This window comes from Nuphar pumila, chromosome 1 (genome assembly GCF_984573655.1).
Source record: "Nuphar pumila chromosome 1, dmNupPumi1.hap1.1, whole genome shotgun sequence".
NCBI lineage: Eukaryota > Viridiplantae > Streptophyta > Magnoliopsida > Nymphaeales > Nymphaeaceae > Nuphar > Nuphar pumila.
Window position 1 is genome coordinate 178,320,043 of NC_143249.1, and position 24,468 is coordinate 178,344,510.

General features: G+C 39.1%; 1 protein-coding gene across 1 annotated transcript; it reads right to left on the reverse strand.

The window, feature by feature from the left end:
- Positions 1-9,885: 9,885 nt before the first annotated feature.
- LOC149851438 (non-specific lipid transfer protein GPI-anchored 1-like) lies at positions 9,886-16,059 on the reverse strand. Its single transcript, XM_090000731.1, has 3 exons — positions 15,611-16,059; positions 10,279-10,335; positions 9,886-10,160 (listed from the first exon to the last, which is right to left on the reverse strand). The coding sequence occupies exons 1-3, from the start codon at positions 15,942-15,944 to the stop codon at positions 10,033-10,035; spliced, it is 519 nt and encodes a 172-aa protein (XP_089856857.1). The 5' UTR covers positions 15,945-16,059; the 3' UTR covers positions 9,886-10,032.
- Between the last annotated feature and the right edge of the window lie 8,409 nt (positions 16,060-24,468).

The following is a 24,468-nucleotide window of genomic DNA, read 5'->3' on the forward strand; positions in this document are numbered from 1 at the left end:
ACAAAGAGGGAGGTTCAAGACCATCCAATTTATTGAATGAGTTTGACCGATTTAACCATTAAAATCAACAACTACCTATTGTTGTCAAAGGGCATATCTTGAATGGTGGTTTCTGTTGACAACTTTGCTCATGCTTTATTATGAAAGGTCATTTGAATGAACAAAACACATGAAAATGATCTTACCTTCTTGTTTTCTCTCAATCTCTCAATTCTTAAGATTTTTCAATTTTGTTTTTTGAGTTGGATTATTGAAAATATTGTCTTTTGTCTGCAATATAAAGACAATGTTTAAGCATCATGATTTTCTTTCAAATTCAAGGCCGTCATGCAAGCCAAATAGAAGTGCAATTATATCCCTAAAGTAAACATCTGAACTTCTTGTACCATTGTGGGGGGCATAAACTACCTTAAAGAAAGCTACCAATGTTGTAATGTTTGTTGTGTCAATCTCATCATTGAGGATTGAATTCCCACCATTCCACTAATTTCACAGCCAAATTACAACAATTTAAGGTAGTTTTCGAGTATGGCTACCACTACTTTCTCGAAGCACATTAATCATGAAGTTGAGAAGTTGGATCAGTTCGTCGCACCAACTTCAAGCATTGGCAATAAAAGCTCCAATTTAGATTGACGAATTTGAAGATTGCTTATTATTGAAAGATCCATTCCTAATAGTGCTTCCAATAGAGTGAATACAATCTTGCTTCCATCATGGACACTAATAAAAGCATCAAAGAAGTGAGAGCATGATGACTACCTATGTCATGCTCACATTCTTAACGCTCTCATCAACCCACTTTTTGATCACTACTCAAGCATGGTAAGGATGAAGGATCCATGGGAGGCATTGGAGAAGAAGTACACAACTGAGGACTACGAATGAGAGGCAATTCTTTGTGAGTTTATATTTAGATTTTAAGAAATATGATAAGTCAGTTCTTGCATGAGTGCATGAACTTCAACTTATTTCTCATAAGATCAAATACGAAGGCATGCAACTAGATGAGATTTTCAAGTTTATGTTATTATTTGCAAGTTACCTAAGTTTTTAAAGGAATATAAGAATACTCTCAAGCATTGTAGAAGCCCTATGGTTTTAAAAGAATTGCCCTAACACATTAGAATTAAATAATAAACTAAAAATCATGATAAGAAAGAGGACGTGGTTAAGCAAACCTCTAAGGTTCATATGGTGATGATTAACCTTGGCAATAAGCCTAAAAATGCTCATTTCAAATATTCTAATAAGCTTAAGAGAAACCTCAAGTTTAAGAAGGACAAGTGACCCTACTATGTTTGTGGCAAGAGAGAATACATACATAAAAAATGTTTTAATTGCAAGAGAATTGAAAATTATGCCAAGTCACAAGAGAGGAAGTTTGTTGTCATGATCTATGAAATTAGCATAGTAAGAAAGGGAAACAAGTGGTGGGTGGATTCTGGATTCATTATGTATGTATCCAACAATAAAGATGTGGTCAACACATGAACCGGTATAAGATAGTGATAACTTGTTTATGAAAAACTTATCTTCGGCAAATGTGGTTAAAAAAAGGAGTGTGGACATGTGCTTCAAGACTTTGAGAGATGTGTATTATGCACCCGATGTTTAAACGAATTTGGTCTTAAACTTGTATTTAAGTCCAATCAATTTATACTTTCCAATGATAAAAAATTTATAGGCAAAGGATATATCACCAATGGGATATTTGAGCTTAATGTCATGAATGACAATAATCATTTGGCTTATATGATGCATGGTAATTTATCTTCATGACAAGATATATTAGGACATGCATTATGGTTCTATTCACAAACTAGTAAAAAATGGTTTATTACATTGTAATATTAGTTATTTTAATAATAAATATGTCAAATATGTGTTCAATCTAAATTTGTTAAACACCATTTTCCTAGATCTAGGTGTAATGCACATTTATATATTGTTTATAGTGACATATGTGATCTTAAGAGTAGACCATCTCGAAGAGGTAATACCTATTTTATTATCTTTATAGATGATTACTTTAGATATACATATGTATACTTATTAAAAAAAAATACAACATTTACAAATTTATAATTTAAAAAAATAAAGTTAAAAATCTTTTAAATAAAAAAATTATTCACATTAGGAGTTATAGTCATAGAGAATATACTTTTAATCACTTTATAGAATTTTGTCATGGAGGGAGGGGGTGTGACGTCCTACAAGAGTCTCAACCTGGGTAGGACTTGATATTGGGTGAACTTTGATAATTAGTGGGCAGCCCTCGTTGGCATGGGATACTCCGAGGGAGGGGGGGAGCTCCGCCATGGCAAATCCAATACTAGGGGCAGATCAGACCTTTAGCAGAAAAGGGTTTATAACATCATATTTATAATATTTTTATATATTTACTATATATTTTTAGATTTTAAATATATTGATATTTTTTGACAAAAAATCTTTTAATTTAATGTGAGAGACAGTAGTATTTATAAGCAAAGCAGACAAAATGAAGCATTCAAGGTTACATTTTGGGCATGTTTGGTAACAACTCATGAGATTTGAACTCTCATGCAAATGAAAGAATGAATCTCATTTGCACAACTAAACAATCATCAAAAAATGAGCTGTGAGAAATAGAATCATAAGGGACTTATTGTGTTCCTGATTCATATGACTCAAAATCAAATTTGATTTGAAATCACACATGGTTCATTTTGCAGCCTTTATCGTATGATTCCAAGACATGTCCATCTTATAATTTGGAATCATATGGTTTCAAATTACATGAGATGTAAGCAAACTTTGGGTTAGAAGCTCAATGTAATACCCACAAAATTTTGGTAATTCTAAATAAGGATTTTTTATGTTCAATGCAAAATATTCTATTTCTATTGCTAAATTTATGTGAATACTTAATTTGGTTAAAAACCTAAGTGTTGTTTTTAGATATTGAATCTACATGTTTAACCTATATCTATGGTTAAAAATATTGTTTTTAGATATTTAATGGTAACATTTATATTTTTAACTCATCTCTATGGTTAAAAATGTTGTTCTTAAATTTTTAATATTAAATTTACATTTTTAACACTTATCTATGATTTTAAAATATTGTTCTTAGATTTTTAAGGGCGAGTCTACATTTTTAACTTATGCCTATAGTTAAAAATGTGGTCCTTAAATTTTTAATGGTGACCCTCTATTTTTAACTCATTTTATAGTTAAAAGTGTCATGTTTGGATTTTTAGTATGTAACTATACAATTTTAACTCAATCCATGTTAAAAGTGTTGTATTGGACTTTTTAGTAAATGGTGGCCGCACATCATTGTTTCAATAATGTTCATCTTATCTTTATTGCAAAAAAAAAAAAATTGAGTGGTTAAGTGTCTAAACTGGATCAGCCTAGCATTAAAAAAAAAATTGATCTTTTATGTTTTGAAATTTCGTTCATTTGGTTAGGTTACGTTTCAAAAGAAGAAGTCTAGGACCGCAGTTGCTCGCCCTTAAACTAGTTCAAACCAGATTTAAACTTCACCCAATTCAGATCTGATCTAACCCCAATCAAGTCAGACCTAGCCTGGACCTCACCTGGCCCCATCCAATTTGAGCCCATTGGGTCAGATCAGGCGAGAACCAGCCAGCTGGTTCAGACCAAGTTTGCACCCAGCCGGGTCAGACCATGCCTGAATCATCCACTAGTTCAAGATCAGGTCTAAACCTGGTATGGTCAGACCAAGTCTGAACCCCTCTTGGTTCAGACTAGGTCGGAATCCAGCCAAGCTTCGTTCCTTAGAATTTCTTTAAAAAAAGGGAGGGTGATGTCAATACCCTTATATATACATGGTTTCACTAGCGTGTATGCGTAATTTCGAAAGAATATTAATATTTTGTACATATGCATAGGCTTGTACGCATCTATAATCACATAGCCGAATGAATGCATGTTTTGATTATGCTATAGGTTGTGCATGAACTGAATGTGAAGCTTAAAGTTATTATGTTATAATGCATAATGTTTGAGACACATAATTTTCTTGCGTAACTTGTTTCAGTATTTATGAATACTTGTGTGAATTTACTTATTTATACAATTGTCACAATTATGCATGTGAGCCATGTCATATTTATACTTTATAACTCGGATATAAGCTTGGGTTGGTAAAGAACTTATAAGATATGAAATATTGTACCATTACATATGCATACATCCATACTTCGTTTGTTCTCTCGCTTTCATCATCGAGACGCTCATATGAGCTAAAAGCACCATAGCAACATGAATGGATTGAGTACATATGTAAGACCCGTAATTTTTCAGAAAATATCTGAATAAAATTCATGAGGCATTTACCAGTAAAAATAGCATTTTTTTCTCAGAATGCGAAACAAATCAATTCCTGCGAGCCAGTTATACTTAGGATATTCGTCGAATCGCGAATATATGCTCAAACACTCTAGAAGCCATAACTTTCTACCTGAACGAAATCAAAGGATTCCCGCGAGCCAACTTTCTTAGTTACGTCAATACGAAGGGAATGGCATACTCAGAATTTTTTGGAAAATAATCGCCGAAAACCCGAAATTTTGACGAGACCCACGAAAATATTGGTGGGACCCACAGAAATATTTCTCAGAAAATGTTCTAGAATATTCTAGAATATTCTGGCACCTTCTAGCATCTTCCAGGACCTTCCAGCACCTTCCATGGAAGGGATTTCTGAAAAGCCAAGGGGTATAAGGGTAAAAGTGAAACTTGGGGCCCAAGTTTCACTTCCTATAAATAGAGGAGCCCCCCTCTCTCAAAAAAATTGCCAACCCCTCTCTCTCTCTTCCTTTTCCCAAACCTCCCCTACCTAGCCTAGCCCACCTGAGCCCACCTGACCTGGTCTGAGCCTGCCTGACTTAGCCTGAGCCTGCTTGACCTGGTCTGAGCCTGCCTGACCTGGTCCTAACCCACCTGATCTAGGTCTGAACCTACTTGACCTAAGTCCAAACCCAGTTGACTTGACTTGAACCTGGTTTGGTTCAAAGTCAAAGTCCAAGTCCTTTTTCGTCCGAAGTTCGAAGTTGATCCTTTTTCGAAGTCGAGCCTCGTTCGAAGCATTTGAAGCAACCAAAGTCGTTTCTTCCGCAAATTGAAGTAAGTTCGCTTCATTAAACCATCTCTCTCAAGTATTTGATTGTTTGTATATAGCATATACTTTCTGAAGTAGTATCTTGCTTTAGTTCTTGGTTGAGCCCTCTAGAACGCTTCGGTGTTCACGCGCTCGCCTCATAATTATCGTCGGATATATATGTTCGAATACGCAGTATATGCGTTCTTCAAAATAGTATCTCACCCTAGTTCTTGGTTGAGCCCTCTAGGACACTTCGGTGTTCACTCGCTCGCCTCGTAACTATCGTTGGATACAGATCTATGTGTATATCTGCTGATTCTGCTGACGCGTCTTATATCGCACAGGCTATGTAATTTACCTTTGCCGTCGCGTCGTATGATGCCAAGGCTTCCTGCTTTCTGTACTTCCGATTATGCATTTACTTACGCCGTCGCGTCGAACGATGCCAAAGCTCCTGCTTTCTGCAATGTATTTACTTACGCCGTCGCGTCGAACGATGCCAAGGCTCCTGTTTTGTTATATATGTAGAATATTTCGTTCAGTTACACACCCTGAACAATAGTATATGCATTTTCTTTACGCCGCCACTGTATAAAGCACAGGCTTCTGCTTATATTACATATATGGCGCGTAAGTGAGCATTCAAATGAAGATCAAATCGCCAATGCGATTCCCTTACCGCTCCTCGTGCAAGATTCTGCTTGACAAATGAAGCCCCTATTGGAAAGGCTTCGCCTTTTGGCAAAATGCTCTTTACGTAAAGACTAAATCAATTACGTATGGCCTGGCTATGGTCCAAGGTTCCTGCAACCTTGATGGATGCAAAGTACGCACAACGGTGCGCATCCATTTCCCGAGTTAAGCGTAGCGATTTCCCACCAAAGAGGGGAGATGCCGCTGAAATGGATAAAAGAAAACGCACGCTTTCTCCGTTAAAGAGAGGAAGTGCTGCTGAAATTCCTGAAGCAGCTAAGAATGACTCAGAAAGAACGTAGCAGAAGTGCTACCCAGTTTATGGAACGCCTTCTACGATGTAGAAAGGTTTGTCGCACCACTGCCGGTAGAGCACAGAAGGTATTAACAGAATGGTTGGCAGAAGAGCTGTCAGAACCAGTTAAGTGGCACAATGATGTCTTTTGTTGGAACAATGTCAGAATGACTCGTTTCCCTGGCACCTGCAAGGGCACCATACTTGTAAGAGTCGTTGCGCCAAAGTAGTGATAGCACCTTGACGAGGTCCTAAGCTCGTTGCGTAAAAATACGCCGAGTAGCCGATCCGTAGAGATCGAGTCATGTGCATGCTCATTGAGAATTATCAGACAACCAGACTCGTAAGGGCCGCTGAGCCGGAGTGTGTTGTTTCCACCGAAAGAGGTGAAGTGCTCGTCAAGGCCGAAGTGCCGAGAGCAGAGTTAAGAATGCATATGAATAAAACCTTTGTTCCACGGTGAAAACCGTGTGGTTGATTGGGGTCGGGTACATACTTCTCAAAGGCTGCCCTATAGGCATGCAATGTTCGTCAAGTAATTGTAAGACCGGCAGACCCCTTTCAGAATTTCTCACCGAGGAAGACGGTGATGGCGCAACCTTGAGTGACATATATTTCACCTGAACCTGATAGAGTTCATTGATGACCTTCGTCACTCAGAGGTATGGAGGTCGTGGTTATCTTTAAATATCTAAGGATTGAACCCAACTACTGCAGTAGCAGAATGCATTCGGATACCTAGTAAGGATCTCTTCCGGTATGCTGTACCGTCCTACTAGGGGGATGGGGTCAACAGGCCTCTGGGGTATCTAAAATACATAGAATAATCAACCCCCAGATCGTCGCGTTGTCGCCCAGATATGAGTCCCCTAAGCCTAGGGGGAGGTGCAATTATCGAAACAAAGCATTAGCTTAGGTACAACGCTACTTTGAATGTATGAGAGGATGACGTTGTTGAGTCAGTCCTGCATAACCTTTGTGAAGGTGTCATGGTCGGTATACTACTGTACCGATTGGGAAAGAACCCCATTGATATCCGTACGACTAAGTGAAGCTCGGAGAGCTGTCCTTAGATTCGTAGGATACGGATGTGCCAAGCATAAAGGCTTGAGCTAGACATCCATTCGTGACTCTGAGGAAGTCAAGGCTAGGTCGTAGAGACTTAAGCGGTTATTCTAACTCACAGCCCTGAAGAGGCTTATGTGAAGTCATGAAGACTTGCGTGGATGTTCAACTCATAGCCCTGATGAGGCTTTTGCGATATACGCTAAGTCATGGAGGCTTGAGCATCGTATTACGAACTGCGACCCTGAGTGGTCTATGCATTTACTTGAGTTGAATAGATAGGTGTTTGCCTACTTACCAGACCATCAGTGGTTCTGACCCCGTTTAATGGAGATTTCAGGTGTTGAACCTGCGTGGCGATATGCGAAACAAGGCGGCATCGAGTTCCAGGGTTTCTCTAGACAGATTTGTACTGCTTCCTTTTATTGAACCTTCACTGCTTTTCTAAGCAGTAGTGTTGTAATAAACATGTGCTTTCGATAAAATGGAACACTTTGGTGGTCAATGAGTTGCTTGGCCACATACCTGCAACGTGCTCGGAGTTTTCTAAAATCGACGACTCGTTATCATCTTATTCCGCTGCTAAAAGCTTTTCTAAGTTCTGTTGCAAAGAAAAAAAAAAAAATTCATGAAAATTTTAACTTAGCTTTGTTTTGAAAATTTGAGGCGTTACAACATAACTGCATCATACATGAATATTACCTTAATAGGGTATTCAGGTTACTAATGAGAAAGTCTAATTAAAACAACTAAAATTTGTATATCCATCTTTTAGGAAGCAAAAATGACAATGGAAATAAGAACTGACAAATTCCCTCCATTGGAGCACAAGGGAAGGGAAAAGATAACAAAATATTCTTCATTATAGTGATAATAATTTATCAATTACTTATTCTTTTATATAATGGATATGCTGTTCTTTGGCTTAGCTTTTGTGTAACTGTTCATGAACTGATGGTTCTGAAAGAAAGACATCTCCTTGTTGACTCTCACATATCCACAGATATGTTACCTGAAAGAGATTTATTTTTTTTATAAAATCATGATGCCACTCGTATTCTTATGCCAAGTTGCATTAATTGATGGGAAAAGACCTTAGAAAGTTGGATACCAGTAAGCTTGCTTGGATTTCTTTTTCAGAAAGTAAGGCTCTGTTTGGGAGCCGGTGTTGGAGAGGAGATGACAGCGGTGATGGGAGTACATGTTGTGAGGATGTAGTTGAAAAGGCCACCTTCACTCTCTTCTCCGCTCCCATCACCCTTCCCATCTCCCAAAACCTGGCTTCCAAAAATCAATTAGGGTAAATGGGGTAGGTAGCATTTATTTCCTCCCCATCTCCCCTTCCATCTCCAGCTCCAAAACAGAGCCTAAAATGAAGTGCCGTGAGAAAAGTAAAATTATTGTCGTCCCATAGGGAAAGCATAAGCGTGTTGCATTATATAAACTGATCTCTGCCATATGCTCTTCTATGTCCACGCAGTCTTATTCTAAGTGGGACATATCTAACCTGATCAATGAAATTTAATATGGTGACACAGTGTTTCCCTGAAAGAACGTCAGTATCTCTGTTTTCAAGTTTTCTGCAAGAATATCATCTTCAACCACCAAGTTTGGGATGGCCTCAATATCTTATTGCGCACAATATGTTGCCATCATGCTATTAGATTGATGGTATTTGATTGAAGCATTTGATCTGTTCACCCTTCACGGAAAGGAGCATGTCCTTTAGTTGCCTCTTCAAAGGATGAATCATCGTCATGCCATATCATCCTTACATGGGGAACTTATGATCCAAAATCTTTCATGTGCCCACATGTATTCTTTCCTTGAGAGTCTTCATTAATCCCATCTTTTGGGAGTTCAATATGATGTAATCCTTTTGTGCTCATGGAAGAATGCATTCATCCACCTTAATTTTGTTTTGTATAACATGCATTTTTTCTTCTTCATTTTGTAGCTGTTTCTAACATCTCTGCAAAATTTTATTAATGCCATGCCTTTTTTGCAGTATATGCCCACAAAATGGAATTCTTAAATCAGAATGCTTGAAACCTGAATTATTTCATTGACGAGATCACATTTTTTTTTAATCTCAAATTTGTAATGTAGCTTAAATATACTAATTTAGAGATGTTTCTTTCATACATTGGTAACAAAACTGAGTTGTGACAATGGTTCCTTAGTCTTGTTCCAAGACGAGTTTGGGTCTTCATTTTTCTATCCACATCCACTAATGTGAAGTGTTAGTACCTAATTTTAGATAACAATGATGTTCTGGGCATTCCAAATCTAAACGTGTGCTCAGTTGGGTCTGAAACCCGATCTGGTGTCATTTCCATTTAGGCTTGTAAAAAGCCCCAAATCAAGTTGATACAGAATCAGCTTGATCTGATACCCAACCTGAGATCGACTGGTTTACAGCCCTCTTGATGGAAAACAAAACTATCACTTGTGGTACAGTGATTTCAAGTCAAACATCCATCATCTCAAGCTGCTAGTTGTAACATATTTAAAAAGTACTTTGATATTAACAAAAAAATGAAGGCATTTTTGGAAAATAAAACCTTATAAAAAGCATTTCATGCCAGCAGGGCTCTGCTGTGAAGACTTATTTATTCAAACTAACACCTAGGTCAAGAAACCATTACTCTTTGTGGAAAACAGAAAGTCTCATAGAGACAAGTTGAATAACCTCAGCCACATCTTCTCAAACAATCAAGTGAAACGATCCCGTAGCATTAACTTGGTTGCTTAAAAAAGTTCACAGGAAGAGGGGACGCAATTTTCAAATAAGCACATCATCTGGAGCTGCTCTGGCCTCTACAGAAGGTAAGAGAAAAGCAAAGCTTCATTTCTGCTGCTTTCATGGCCAGGTTGGAAAGATAGAGAAAAATACAGCAACTAAGACAGCATAAATAACATAGCCATCGAAACGTGGATGGTACATATAGGCGCCTGCACTGGGTGTTAATGATGTCTTTGTTCCATTACCTACACCAAGATAATGCAGTTTGGGAAACTTCACAACATTTTAAGAGAGTAATATTGAGATAGATACATGTTGGAAGTAGCATAAATTGAGAAGAGCATAAGCCATTGAGAAACTGACCTGTAAAGTTGGAGAAAATGGCATACTCTGGAGAGCTCGGCGATAAGTTCAACAGCTCTGTCAAACATATAGAGAATTGAGAGTCATGCCACTGATACAAATTACAGTAACACTAGAAAAGATGCTTTCCTAGAGCTTTGTGGAAACCCTAATGAGATGCATTGCTTATGGTGCTTTTAAGTTTTGACATGCATCCTGTGGCTCCAGGTTTGTTGAAATGCCCATGTGAGCAAATGTGATCTTTTTATGAAAATAACCTTACATATGTGATCTACATGGTTTGGTTAGTGAGAATCAGCTCTTGGATTGTCTGATTAAGGCACATAAGCATGGTTTTGTGAGCCTTAAAAAACCAATCTGCTATGTACTCTCAGTTTGTAAAATTGTATTTTTTATCAAAAACACAAGATCCAAGATCCAAGAAGCAGTTCCTAGCATTTGGACCATTCTGCATCCATCTTTGAGGTCTGATTGGTTCAACACTAACCACACCTATGATTTCTAGCTTACTTGGATGGCCGGGTCGATATGACCAAATATTTGCCTACAAGGTCAGATTAAGTAAAACACTAAAAAGTTAAGAAAAGACTAAGTTTCTTAAGTCGTTTGTATATGCAAATGATTGAAGCAAACATTTACCATATTTATTTATATTTATATTTAGTACCAATGAAGCCATGGAATTATTGAGTAGAAGGTAGTTTATTTTCCGAAGCAGGTTATATGTTACCCCCCGAACAAGGCATCTAATGCTCGGGGTCCCAAAAAGCACCATGTATTTAAGCATGTGCGTCTCGTATCCCCATGTTTGTCAACATTAATTAGCATTGGAGTTTGATGCGATTGCAAAGACTTAAGTACCCTCTCCTCCACTGGTGCAAAAAAAATGACGATTCTAGAAAAGGAGTGGTTGTAAAGACTTAAGTGCCCCGAAGATGATTATTTAAGACCCAGTCTCTGCACTGCAGGATTATCCGAGAAAGAAATCTCCCCTAGAGGAGGCCATGAACATCAACCCTCTCACTCTCTCTCTTCCTTCTCTTTCTGCTTCTGTGCACATCCAGCAGAAAATCCTACATTGCTCCATCAAGCACCGACTGACCTGCACATTGACTGTTGTGGAGCCTGATTCAGAGTTTTTACCCTTACAGGAAGAGGGTTTGGGAGCTCCTCTCAGCGTGGGTAACATCATTCAACTAAATGAGTTGTGGATCCTGATTCAGAGTTTTTATCCTTACAGAAGAGGGGTCTGGGGGCTCCTCCCAGCGTGGGTAGCATCATTCAACTTGAAGAGTTGTGGAGCCTAATTCAAAGTTTTTACCCTTACAGAAAGAGGGGTTTGAGGGATCCTTCTAGCGTGGGTAACATCATTCAACTTGATGAGTTGTGGAGCTTTATTCAGAGTTTTTGCCCTTATAGGAGGAGGGTTTGGGGGCTCCTCCTATCGTGGATAGCATCATTCAACTTGATGAGCTGTGGATAACACCCCTTCCTACGATTTTTCTATTTTTCTTTTTCTGTTTCTTTCCCATGATTTTTTCAATGACTCCCCTACAACGATTTTTAGTGTTGCCGGGTCTCCAACGAGCCCCACAACGATTTATAGTGTTGTCCGGTCTTCCAACAACGATTTGTAGTATTATTGAGCCTTCCTACAATGATTTATAGTGTTTTCGGGTCTCCAACGAGCCCCACAATGATTTATAGTGTTATTCGGCCTTCCAACAACGATTTGTAGTATTTTTTGGTCTTCAACGAGCCCCACAACGATTTATAGTGTTATCCGGTCTTTCAACAGCGATTTATAGTGTCTTTCGCAAATCACTATAGCGATTCGTAGTGTTTTTGGGTCTTCAACGAGCCCCACAGCGATTTATAGTGTTGCCCGATCTTCTAACAACGATTTGTAGTATTATCGGGCCTTCCTACAACTATTTGTAGTGTTTTTTGGTCTCCAACGAGCCTCACAGCGATTTATAGTGTTATTCGGTCTTCCAACAATGATTTTTAATGTCTTCCGCAAATCACTATAGCAATTTGTAGTGTTTTTGGGTCTTCAACGAGCCCCACAGCGATTTATAGTGTTGTCTGATCTTCTAACAACGATTTGTAGTATTATCGGGCCTTCCTACAACGATTTGTAGTATTTTCGGGTCTTCAACGAGTCTCATTGTGATTTATAGTGTTATTCGGTCTTCCAACAGTGATTTGTAGTATTTTTCGCAAATCACTATAGTGATTTATAGTGTTTTTGGGTCTTCAACGAGCCCCACAGCAATTTATAGTGTTGTTCGATCTTCTAACAACGATTTGTAGTATTATCGGGCCTTCCTACAACGATTTGTAGTGTTTTCGGGTCTCCAACGAGCCTCACAATGATTTATAGTGTTATTCGGTTTTCAAACAACGATGTGTAATGTCTTCCGCAAATCACTATAGCAATTTGTAATGTTTTGGGGTCTCCATCGAGCCCCACAGCGATTTATAGTATTATTCGATCTTCCAACAGTGATGTTTAGTGTCTTCCGCAAATCACTATAGCGATTTGTAGTATTTTTGGGTCTCCATCGAGCCCCACAGCGATTTATAGTGTTGTTGGATCTCACTATAGCGATTTGTAGTGTCTTCCGTAAATTACTATAGCGATTTGTAGTGTTATTCAGTAAGCAAATCGCTGTAAATCGCTACCCGAATTAGGACCAACTTGTCAGGGTCATATCTCCCTAACCGAAGGTCATATTCCAAATCCGTAAAAAATGGTGTCTTCGTTATTGAGTCTAGTTTATTTCTGTAAATTTTCAGCGGTTTATATGGTCATTTCATTCCTTATTTTAACTAAAAACCAGACCCCTATTATTCTGTGTTGTGCAACTCAAATAACACAACTCATGTTGACGGCCCCTAGACCCCCCTCCTGTAAAGGCAAAAACTCTGAATCAGACTCCACAACTCATCAAGTTGAATGATGCTACCCACGCTGGGAAGAGCCCCCAAACCCCCTCCTGTAAGGGCAAAAACTATGCTACCCACGCTGGGAGGAGCCCCCAAACCCCCCTCCTGTAAGGGCAAAAACTCTGAATCAGGCTTCACAACTCATCAAGTTGAATGATGCTTCCCACGCTGGAAAGAGCCCTCAAACCCCCCTCCTGTATAAAGGCAAAAGCTATGCTACTCACGCTGGGAGGAGCCCCCAAACCCCCTTTCTGTAAGGGCAAAAACTATGCTACCCACACTGGGAGGAACCCCCAAACCCCCCTCCTGTAAAAGCAAAAACTCTGAATCAGGCTCCATAACTCATCAAGTTGAATGATGCTACCCACGCTGGAAAGAACCCCCAAACCCCCCTCCTGTAAGGGCAAAAACTATGCTACCCACGCTGGGAGGAGCCCCCAAACCCCCCTCTTGTAAGGGCAAAAACTCTGAATCAGGCTCCACAACTCATCAAGTTGAACGATGCTACAGTTAGTGTGCAGGTCAGTTAGTGTTTGATGGAGCAATGTAGGATCGTCTGCTGGATGTGCACAGAAGCAGAAAGAGAAGGGAGAGAGAGTGTGAGGGTTTTACAGTGTTTTACGGAGAAGGAAGAAGAAGAAGACGATGATAAAAAGTTCAAATAGACATTTTTGGTGGCTCGGGTTCATTAAGCCAGATCACCATCGGATCACCGGCTCACCATCGTTTCGTCGGATCACCATCGACGAAACGATTAAGGTTCATTTCATTATGTAGACTTTGAAGAGTCAACATCATTCTCAACTTTCTAGATAGAGGACATGTTTGTCCTTTTTTTGAACCGTTTGTTTTTCTTTTTTGAATAAAGGGCATTTTTGTTATTTTTTCAAACCGTCGTTTTATGATAAGAATAGCAAGAAAGGATACTTAAGTCTTTGCAACCGCACTAGACTCCAATGCTAAGTGATGTCAACATACATGGGAATATGGGCCCCATGTGCTTATATACGTGGTGCTCATTCAAACCCCCCGAGCATAAACGTGGGAGATTATAAACCACCCTATATTGTCATTATTTTTAGAACGAACTACATGATTTGTTTAGTGGCAAATGAGATTTTGACATGTAACCAGGTTTTTAAAGGGCTTTAAAAATCAACCGCCCACGCGTCACCGTACATCATCATCCTCTATATAAGAGTTTATTTTGTTTGTTTGGGTTTTAACGTTTTATTCGAAAAAGATAATTGGAGTTTGTGCTATTTTGCTGTATAGAAACCGTGAAACCAAAAGGTTGTGGAACCTTCAGCATGGAGCGTCCATCCTTAGATGGACGGTCCATTGGACTTGCTCGTGTGGTTCCCAACTCACTTAGATGGGAAACCCCTTCTGAAACTGGGCTCCATTCTCAAGAGGGCAGGTTGGACTTTCTTGTGTATATCCCAACCCACTTAGTTGTCCAAATGCTACATCAAATTAATTTTGGGAAAAATATTGGACACACACTTGGGTTCAAAACCCCTAAGCTCTTGGGAAGTAAAAACCATTGGTTTTTTTCAGATTGGACCTTTCATGAGATGCACATGTTTGGTTCAGATGGGATCTGTCCTTCCATGATGTTTTTTCCAGCATCATTTTTTCTAAGGATTCAAAAATCAATGGCATACAATATACTAAGTGTTTTTTTTTGTTCTTTTGATAGGCAAGCTCGGGTTAGGGAGACTCCTACCAGATATCTCTTAAGCCCCATGTCCAGAGAGATTCGAAACTGAGCCTTCAGCTTGGCACAGGACCCTGCTTACCACATGGGATACCACCTCGGTGGTAATATACTAAATGTTTAGTCCTAAAAAAATCCGTGTTCTTTTATGTAAAAAAAAAAAAAATACAATCCAAAGGTTGATCCCTACTAAATGAGCGATGTTGAACACATCTATGGGGTTAGATTTGGTCAACATGGCCTGCTTGGATGACTTTTTTTGTGTGGATTTGGATCCCCACGAGCATATCCAATTTTTTTTCCCATCGGAGTGATTGTTTCATTGCTAGACTCTCTTCCATAGGAAATAGGACCCTTGTGAAAGCGATGGTAGTGTGCACCACCCATCTTGAGAGAAGGGCTGAAAATGGAAGTAGGGTTTTAGAAAAGGTGAGGGGAGCTCGAGTGGCAGTGGGCTTCAGGAGAAGATACTGACACCTTAATCCTTAGGCTCGACTCTCACTGGGTGGGAGGGTGCACCAGTAAGGGCTTGGGTGTTGGTGACCCCACCCAAGGTTTATCTCGCAGGGGGTGACTGGCGAGCCCATCAAGTAACCCGGTTCTCGGCGAGGGTTCCTCGTCATCAAAAAAAGAAGAGGTGTGGGGAGCTAAGGGGCTTACTTGGGCAGAGGGTGATGGAGCTGTTCTTGAGGTTGCAGACGGAGGGGAGCTGGAGCATCCTGTTGCTGTCGAGCTTTAGGTCCTTAAAGGAGTCTTTACCACTCAAGCTCAGCTCCAAGAGGTAGCACATGCACGCGGCGTCCCTCTCCCTTATGCCTGAGAGCTGTGTGCAGCACTTGCTGGAGGGCTCATCACTACTTTTCTGTGCGAAGGAAAGGCATTCCATCAAGTTTTGGACCTCTGACTGGCACTTCTGCTTCTCATCGTTTGAGAGATCAGCAGAAGAGAGGCACACAATGGCTAAGAGCAGCATGAAGAAAACCAGCCCCCTCATCCTCTCTCTCTCTCTCTCTAGATTGTACTTTGAGGATGAGGATTTAAAGACTAGAGAGAGAGAGGGAGTTTGACAGGGGAAAGAAACTTAAAGAGTCCCCAACTGTCTAGAGTAAAATGATGTTACTGTTGGGAAACACGGATCCCATCATTTGAAATAGGATGGGTTTCATCATACATTCAATCCTAGCCATCCAATGAATGACTAAGATTTTATGTACGATGGAACCTATCCTATTTCAAATGATGGGATCCGTGTTTTGTTCTTGGGAGGGGAAGTCTAAGATTATAGAGACCGCAGTACCTCCCAATATATTAATATGAGGGATGACCAAGTAGAGTTTTTCACTTTCAATAGTAAAGTTTGAAGTATGATACACGATCAGCAACTTTGTCAGTGAATGTGGACGAGTCTATAGTGGGTGTTGGGAGTTTAATGTATATTTTTATTGTCCCCAATCTTCAACTAATACGAATAATTGAAGTGGTGCACTACACAAGGGAGAAAGTTCTACGCCTCAGGACAAGTATAGTTGCAGTTACCTTATGGCATTCTCATGTATCATCTCAGTGTGAGATGGACGGTTACTCTTAACCATGGTACCAATCAATGTTACAAGCATTTGAAGATCTAAGTGTGGTCAAGAGCTGTCAGCCGTCCATCCCGCATGGTGGAATAAGTTGTCTTTCAAGGGCGTTTTGGTCATTGTGGATTGTGGGAGTGCTGTTGAATTTTGATCCATAGATGGGGAAGGAAATAGATATTTTATAAAGCATATGGGCTGAAGGTTGTGATGGGGGAACCACCATGATGTAACTATTTAATGAGGAATTTAATGAGTAGTTGGGTGGTGTTCTTGGTGCTTGACATTGAAGGAGGTCTTCTTGAGGTAGATGGGAGGGCCACGGTTAGCAGGTGAGAGCAATGAAACCTGTCACTTTATGATTAGGGATGGCAGTGGATCAGAGCGGGGCGGCCGACAAGGTCTCCACCCTTGCCTCATCTCAAAATCTTGCCCTCTATCCTTGTCTTCATCTTTGCACGAGTTTTGATTTTAACCTTCATTCTTGCCTTCATCCCGGTTTCATGTCCTCCATCCTTGGTCCAAACGGGGTAAGGCAGGGCGGGGCTCTGTTTCTGTTCGGTCCATTGCCATCCCTAAGGAAGGATTGGAGATGGGGTGAGGCGGGGATCAGGATAAGGTGGGCGAAAGCGTAAGTTCATCCCTGCATGGATTTTGATTTTAACCACCATCCCCACCTCCATTCATGTTTCACGTCTTTTTATCCCCGGTCCAAACTGGAAGAGGAGGGGCAGAGCAGGCCCGTTTCAACTCCACTGCCGTCCCTATTTATGATCATACAGCACAGACTTTAGTCAGACGTCTGACCTACCAACCTGGATGTAGTGACAAATGTTTCTATCATATCCTGTTGGTCTCCTTGAATGTACTTGGGTTTCTTTAATGAGAAAAGAAGTGAACCACATACTCATTTGTAGATGAGAAATTTATGTCAACAACTTTTTTTTTGATAAGAGAATCCCTCCTATCTAAATCAAATCATAACCTAATCTAATTTAAACTAGACAACAATCTCTAGTAACTCTAAATTATCTCTAACAGTACCCTTATCAAAGATAAGCATAGCATGCTTCGATCTTACACAACTTGAATCAACCTTGCCCAAGTCTATGGCCTCTGTATCTTTTACCAATAATGTTTTATTTTTTTAATTTTACTAGGAGAAATTAACCGCCCCAGACGCAAAGATTTAGCCGTGCTGGCTCAGCCTGTCGCACTTACGGTCATTGTCCTGTCAACGTAAAACTTTGAGGGCTTACCCCTTGACCCCAAGGAGTCGTCAAGCTTTAGCTTACGCAGGGGGAATGATGCCCATGAGATTTGAACCTAGGCTGCCCGTCAAACTGCCTAGGCCCCATCCCACTACACCAAACCCCTTGGGTCTAGCTTTTACCAATAATATTACAAAAAATTAGAGTTCTTGGAAAGTTGGTCATGTTTCATGTGATTCACCTTTAATGTTAACGGAAAGATCGTCTCTCTCTTATAAGGCAAATCGATAACAGGCATTCCCTTATCCCATTAAGTGACTCGGTTGTGGGTTAGGGTTTTCCTTCTTCACAAAAAAAAAAAAATCCTTCCCTTGTACCATTTTTGAAAATAAAGCCCTTTTCGTCAACCATGCTGAAGGTTAGGGATGGTAGTGGACTGGGGAAAACAGGGATCTATCCGAACCCACCCCATTTGGGGTAGGGACGAAGGACACGATACGGAGAATTGATTAGGGATGGAGGTGAAAATCAAAACTCGCGAGAGGATGAACTTATTTTTGCCTCTGCCCTACTCCGTACTGCCCCAACCCATCCTCGATCCTCGTTAATGAAATTATTAATATACTTTTATTATTTATAAAATAATATTTAAATTATATATATATATATATATATTTCTAACCCTAAGTTCCTATTTCCTAACCCTAAAAAAGGACCCCCTTTCTCTCCGCTCTCCTAATGGCTCTATCTAAAGAAAGAACATGTAAATCTTTTATCTAAAGAAAAAGGAGATCCTGTCCAACCTATTCCATTAGGGACTAGAAAAGGACATGAAACTATGAATGGATTGGAGATGAAGGTGAAAATCAAAACCCGATAGGAGAATGAAAGGTAAAATTTTGAGACGGGACGGGGGTAGAGAGCTTGTCCTTCGCACCCGCCCCGGTCCACTGCCATCCCTACCTTAAGGTAACTAAACGTGGGAGTCATGTGACCCAAGAGTGCATTTATGCTATTAATTTAAATGAAAGGACAATTTTGGAAAATCAAATGTTTTTGGGCATTGTCTATAAGATAGGGATGATTGTGAAAAAAACCTCTAGAAAAATTGCTCATTAATTGAAATATTGAAGTTTGTGAACTTGGTCATTGGTCGTGTTTGAAATGCTTGTGAAAGGTCAGCACTTGTCCAAGTTGTCCAAGTTGCCCAAGTGCATGGTGTCGACGACACATAACACAAGCCACGTAAAAACCATAGTCACAGATCTCGTTATCGAGATTTTCTCAGCATAGAAAAATCTTGCGATAATTTCAAGAAGTGTTCTTCTTAAGAAAATATTAATATATTTTAAAATATATATAAGAAACAACATGAAAAATATCTGAAAATGTAAATATCACATCAACAAAGTGATAATATTACAGTATCATGATAAAAAGGAAACAATCAGACATGGTGGCGAGTTTGAGAGGAAAGAAACAATCGGATTCAGTTGATATTCAGACTTCTCTTGGATTGTCACTTAGAACGGATCAGGTGATATTGAAAATCACCACCAATGATGATTTTTCCAATATTCACCCTTATTATGGTGGCACGTATAGGGGTGTCAACCTTCGGGTTTGGTTCAGACCCATGTGAAACCAGACTTGAATCAGATTTTTAGATCTGAACGTGGGTTTAATCGGGTTTATTATAAGAAAAATCATACCCAGATCCAATAAAAACTACATGAGCTAGACTCGGACTATACTCGATAAAATAATATTTTTTATTATTTTTACATTGAAAAATTGTGGGTCTTAATCGAAACTCAGGTTGGGCCCGAGTCTGGTATAAAATTTCACAAACTATACCTGGGCCTATGTATTAATCGGTCAAACTCAAGTTTTTCTATTTAACCCTATAAGGTTTGGTCCAGGTCGGGTCCGGGTAAAACCGGCTGGTTCACAACCCTAGGCACAGAGCACCACATGGGGAGTTTTTTACGCTCCTTTCAAAGGCATTTTGGTACCCTAGAGCTTTTTCTTATTGGGCATTTCCACATCACCAGGGCTTTTGATGGTACGGACATGTCTTGTGTTTTGGATATTGAAAATCACCACCGGTTCTGGTTCAAATTTATGTGATTTTCAAAAAAAAAAAGAAAAAGAAAAAGAAAAAGGATTCAGTACTTTGATATAGGATGGGTTCCATCCTTAGGTCAATCCTAGCTGTCCAGGTGAAGGATGTGAACGGTTAGGATCAATCCACGTCCAGGTGAAAATGTGGACAACGTCTAGGATTGAGTGTAGGATGGAACCCATTACCCACTAGAACTGCTGAATGCTACGTAAATTTTTAAATTCAAGTGACTAGGTCTCTCTCTCTCTCTCTCTCAATGTTGGTAGCAGGGGGGAGCCAGGGGTATCGCGAGATTTATGAAAATCTCATGATAATATCGTGAGAAATTGCCTGAAAGTTTAAAATGACAATTTCTCACGAGATTTTAAAAATATCGTGAGATTTATGATAAAACATAAATACTGCGATTTAAACATGACATTTATGTTTTAAACGACTATTTATCATGAAAAAACCCATATATTTTTATTTTTAAATAATTTTTATTAATATTTTCTTATAAAAAAATAATTAATTAATTAATTAATTAATTTTTTATTGCCAAGATTTTGCCGAAAAAACACAAGATTTATGAAAAATTTTCAATTTCTTGCGAGTTTTTTAAAAATAGGATTTGGCCAAAAAATAAAACGTTTGTCACTATGGTGCTCACCCTGGAAATTTCCAACAAGGTCTTCAAGGTGGACCACCCTGACCCAAACATTGTGTTGGGTAATATAATGTTTTTTTCTTTTTTCTTTTTTGGGGTTTTGGCATTATGTAAGCTTTTACTCTTTGTCAGACTTGTGCCTACCATTTCTCAGCTTTAGCCAAGTGAAAGACTTCCATAAAGGCTGTTCTCTTCATTAAAGAAAAAAAAAAGGAATTGAGTTCTCCTTGGACAAACATTCAATAGGCTGCAACACACTCACTCACTCACTCTCTCTCTCTCTCTCTCTCTCTCTCTCTCTCTCTATATATATATATATATATATATATATATATATATATATATATATATTCAATAGGCTGCAACACACTCACTCACTCTCTCTCTCTCTCTCTCTCTCTCTCTATATATATATATATATATATATATATATATATATATACCCACTTCTTTTATTTTTATGCTTTTCATTTAAACCACTTTCAAAAATTAAATTTACTAGCTTACAATTCTCTCTCTCCTCTGAATTGTGTGATTTATATTTAAAGCACCTTTTTAACAAGTAAATAAACTTATTCAAAAGAAGTAATCCAATGCTTTTATATATTTTTGAAATGGCCAATATGCTTGATCCATTTTTTTTAGATGATGGATTCACATGTGGATTCATAATTCTATCATGTGTTTGGAGTAAGATCGGCATCTGAAATTAGACCCACTTAACCGAATCAGCCAAAACCCAACCCATATGCCACCCTGTTCTACAACTCTGCACATATAACATGTCTAAAAGGGACAGATTATCAGATGTGATCATTATTAAATCTAACATTATTGGATTCTACCTTTTCAATCAGATTTCATATTTAGATGGAAAATTGATAGAACAGGATTTGGATCCTGTTAGCATAAGATAGCTAACAAGATACATCTTCTGCATATATTTGGATCCTAATGTGGAACCCTAAATTGAATTTGAATTTTATTATTTTTTATTAGATTAGGATTGAGTTACACAACACACAAATATATGTACATACTTAGAAATGTTACAATGTGTCTGCCCACCCTAGTTTAGATTCCTGGCTCCACCCCTGGTTGGTAGATCTCCAAAACTATGTACGAACTTGAAAATTTTATGCTTTAGTACAAGTTGGTATAAAAGAGTTGGTAAACTGGTATAAAGCTATAAGCCCTATATATATATATATATATATATATATATATATATATATATATATATATATATATATAAGAAAATAAAAATCTTGATAATGGATATTTTACTGGATTTTTGGTATTTTTTTCAAAATTCTGGCTGTACAGATGTGATCTATATATGCTTCTTTTTATAAGAATAGGTTCTTGGAGCATTTGATTCCAATGCATGGAGAGGTTTTGATAAGTTTCAAAATCAACGGTGTACAATTTTCATAAATTTTTGAAGCTCTCCAAATCAAGGTTGTTAAATGCGATGAGGCGAAGCGAGGCGTTGAGCCTGCGCTTCGCCTCTGAGGCGTACGCCTCTCACAACTGGAATGGAAGTGAAGCGGTGGGAGGGGAGGCAGTAAGAGAAGGACCACCCGCCCAGCTGGTACGGAAGCGAGGGATATGCCGGTCATCCGGTGGTCGGAGAAGACTGAGCGGCAGCTGCAGCACAGCAACTCCGGTGGTCGGTGGTCACAACTGGTCGGAGGTTGATGAGGGGCGCATCACAGCAACGACTCAGTACCTTGAGCGTGCGCCTCGCCTCTGAGGCGTACGCCTCTCACAACACTGCTCCAAATACTATTTTTTCCTATCCAAAATTCACGATCCAAGTGTCGATTTATAGTAAATCAATCATGCAGAACACATTTGTATGGTCAGAATTTTGAAAAAAACATCAATAAAATTTCATTGGAAAGGTTTGGGAGGGTTTTCATTCCCCTATACATACATATATAGCTCTTTTGAAACTAGAGATGAAAGGCAATATCTAGCAAGTGTTTCAGACCACCATGTTTTTCACTTTTTGTTTTCTTGATGTAAATGCCTATATCACGTTTTAGCCCATGCACTTGTAATACATATATCACACGTTTCAAGCGGTTTTGGGACCCACTGACATCTTCAAGTGGGTCCTATACAGCATGTGGTAGCATCTTGGTGGGTGCTGGTTTGCTGATCCGTCGGAAAGTCCAACCTAGCCTTGACCTGCTTGGTCTGAGCCCATACCTAGCTGCACAGCAATGGCAATTCTAGAAAGGAAAAGCCACTGCATAACTTGGATCATCCTTCATGAATATGGCAAGTGGGCTTGCATGTTGGTCCACTGCATCCGGGCCAATCCAATGGGTAGATAAGATAAGGTGGTGGACCTAAGGCACAATCATCATTATACTCACAACCACTGTTAAAATCGGTTTCCGAAGTGAATCATTTTCCAAAAATCCTTCTCTTATTCCATTTTCTAAAATCATCTCCTTTTCGTCAACCATACGAAAACCATTCTAAAGGTTAGGGATGGCAGTAGACCGTGGGAAAACGGGGATCTGTCCCAACCCGCTCTCTCTGTTTGGGGCAGAGATGAAAGATATGAAACGGAGAATTGACCGGAGATGGAGGTGAAAATAAAAACCTGTGCGGGGATGAACTTATTTTTATCTTTGCCCCACTCTGCCTTACCCTGACCCATCCCTAATCCTCGATAATAAAATTATTAATATACCCTTATTATAAAATGAATGCTTTGAACCTCACCGAGGACATGGCATTGGATAAAAATGATTGGAGGAGAAGGATTCATGTGGAAGACCCAGAATGATTTTCTTTTTTGGTTCATATCGCCAACCCCAATTGTTTTGGGATAAAGGCCTAGTTGTTGTTGTTGATATATATATATATATATATATATATATATATATATATTTCTAACCCTAAGTTCCTATTTCATAACCCTAAAAACGAACCCCCTTTCTCTCCTCTCTCTTTCCTCTAACGGCTCTTAAAGAAAGACCATGTAAATCTTGTATAGGGAGGAAAAGGGGATATGTTCTAACCCACTCCATTTAGGACGAGAACGAAGGACATTAAATGATAAATAGATTGGAGATGAAGGTGAAAATCAAAACCTGCTACGGGGATGGAAGGTAAAATTTTGAGACGGGGCGGGAGTTTAGAGCTTGTCCATCGCACCCGCCCCGCCCCGGTCGACTGCCATCCCTGCTTAAGGTAACTATAAGCTGGAGTCATGTGACCAAGGCTGCATTTATGCTGTTAATTCAAATGTAAGGACAATTTTGGAAAATTAAATGTTTTTGGGCTTTGTCTATATATAAGATAGGAATGATTGTGGGAAAAAACTCTAGAAAAGCTTCTCATTAATTGGAATATTGAAGCTTGTGAACTTGGTCATGTTTGAAATGATTGTGAAATTGAAAGAGGAAGAATGAGACGCACAATTAACTTGATGAGATAGAGAAGAACTGCAAAGCCTGATTTTGTTTAAGGTCAGCACTTGGCCAAGTTGCCCAAGTGCATGGTGTCCACGACACATAACACAAGCCACATACAAACCATAGTTACAGATCTCGTTATCAGGATTTTCTCAGCGAAGAAAAATCTTGCTATAATTTAAAGAAGTGTTCTTCTTAAGAAAATATTAATATATTTTAAAAAATATATAAGAAACAACATGAAAAATATCTAAAAATGTAAATATCACATCAACAAAGTGATAATATTGTAGTATCATGATAAAAAAAGAAAAAATCAGATATGGTGGCGAGTTTGAGAGGAAAGAAACAATCAGACTCAGTTGATTTTCAGACTTCTCTTGGATTGTCACTTAGAACGGATCAGGTCATACCAAAAATCACCCAATGGTGATTTTTCCAATATTCACCCTTATTATGGTGGCACGTATAGGGGTGTCAACGGCTCGGGTTTGGTTGAGACCCATGTGAAACGAGACT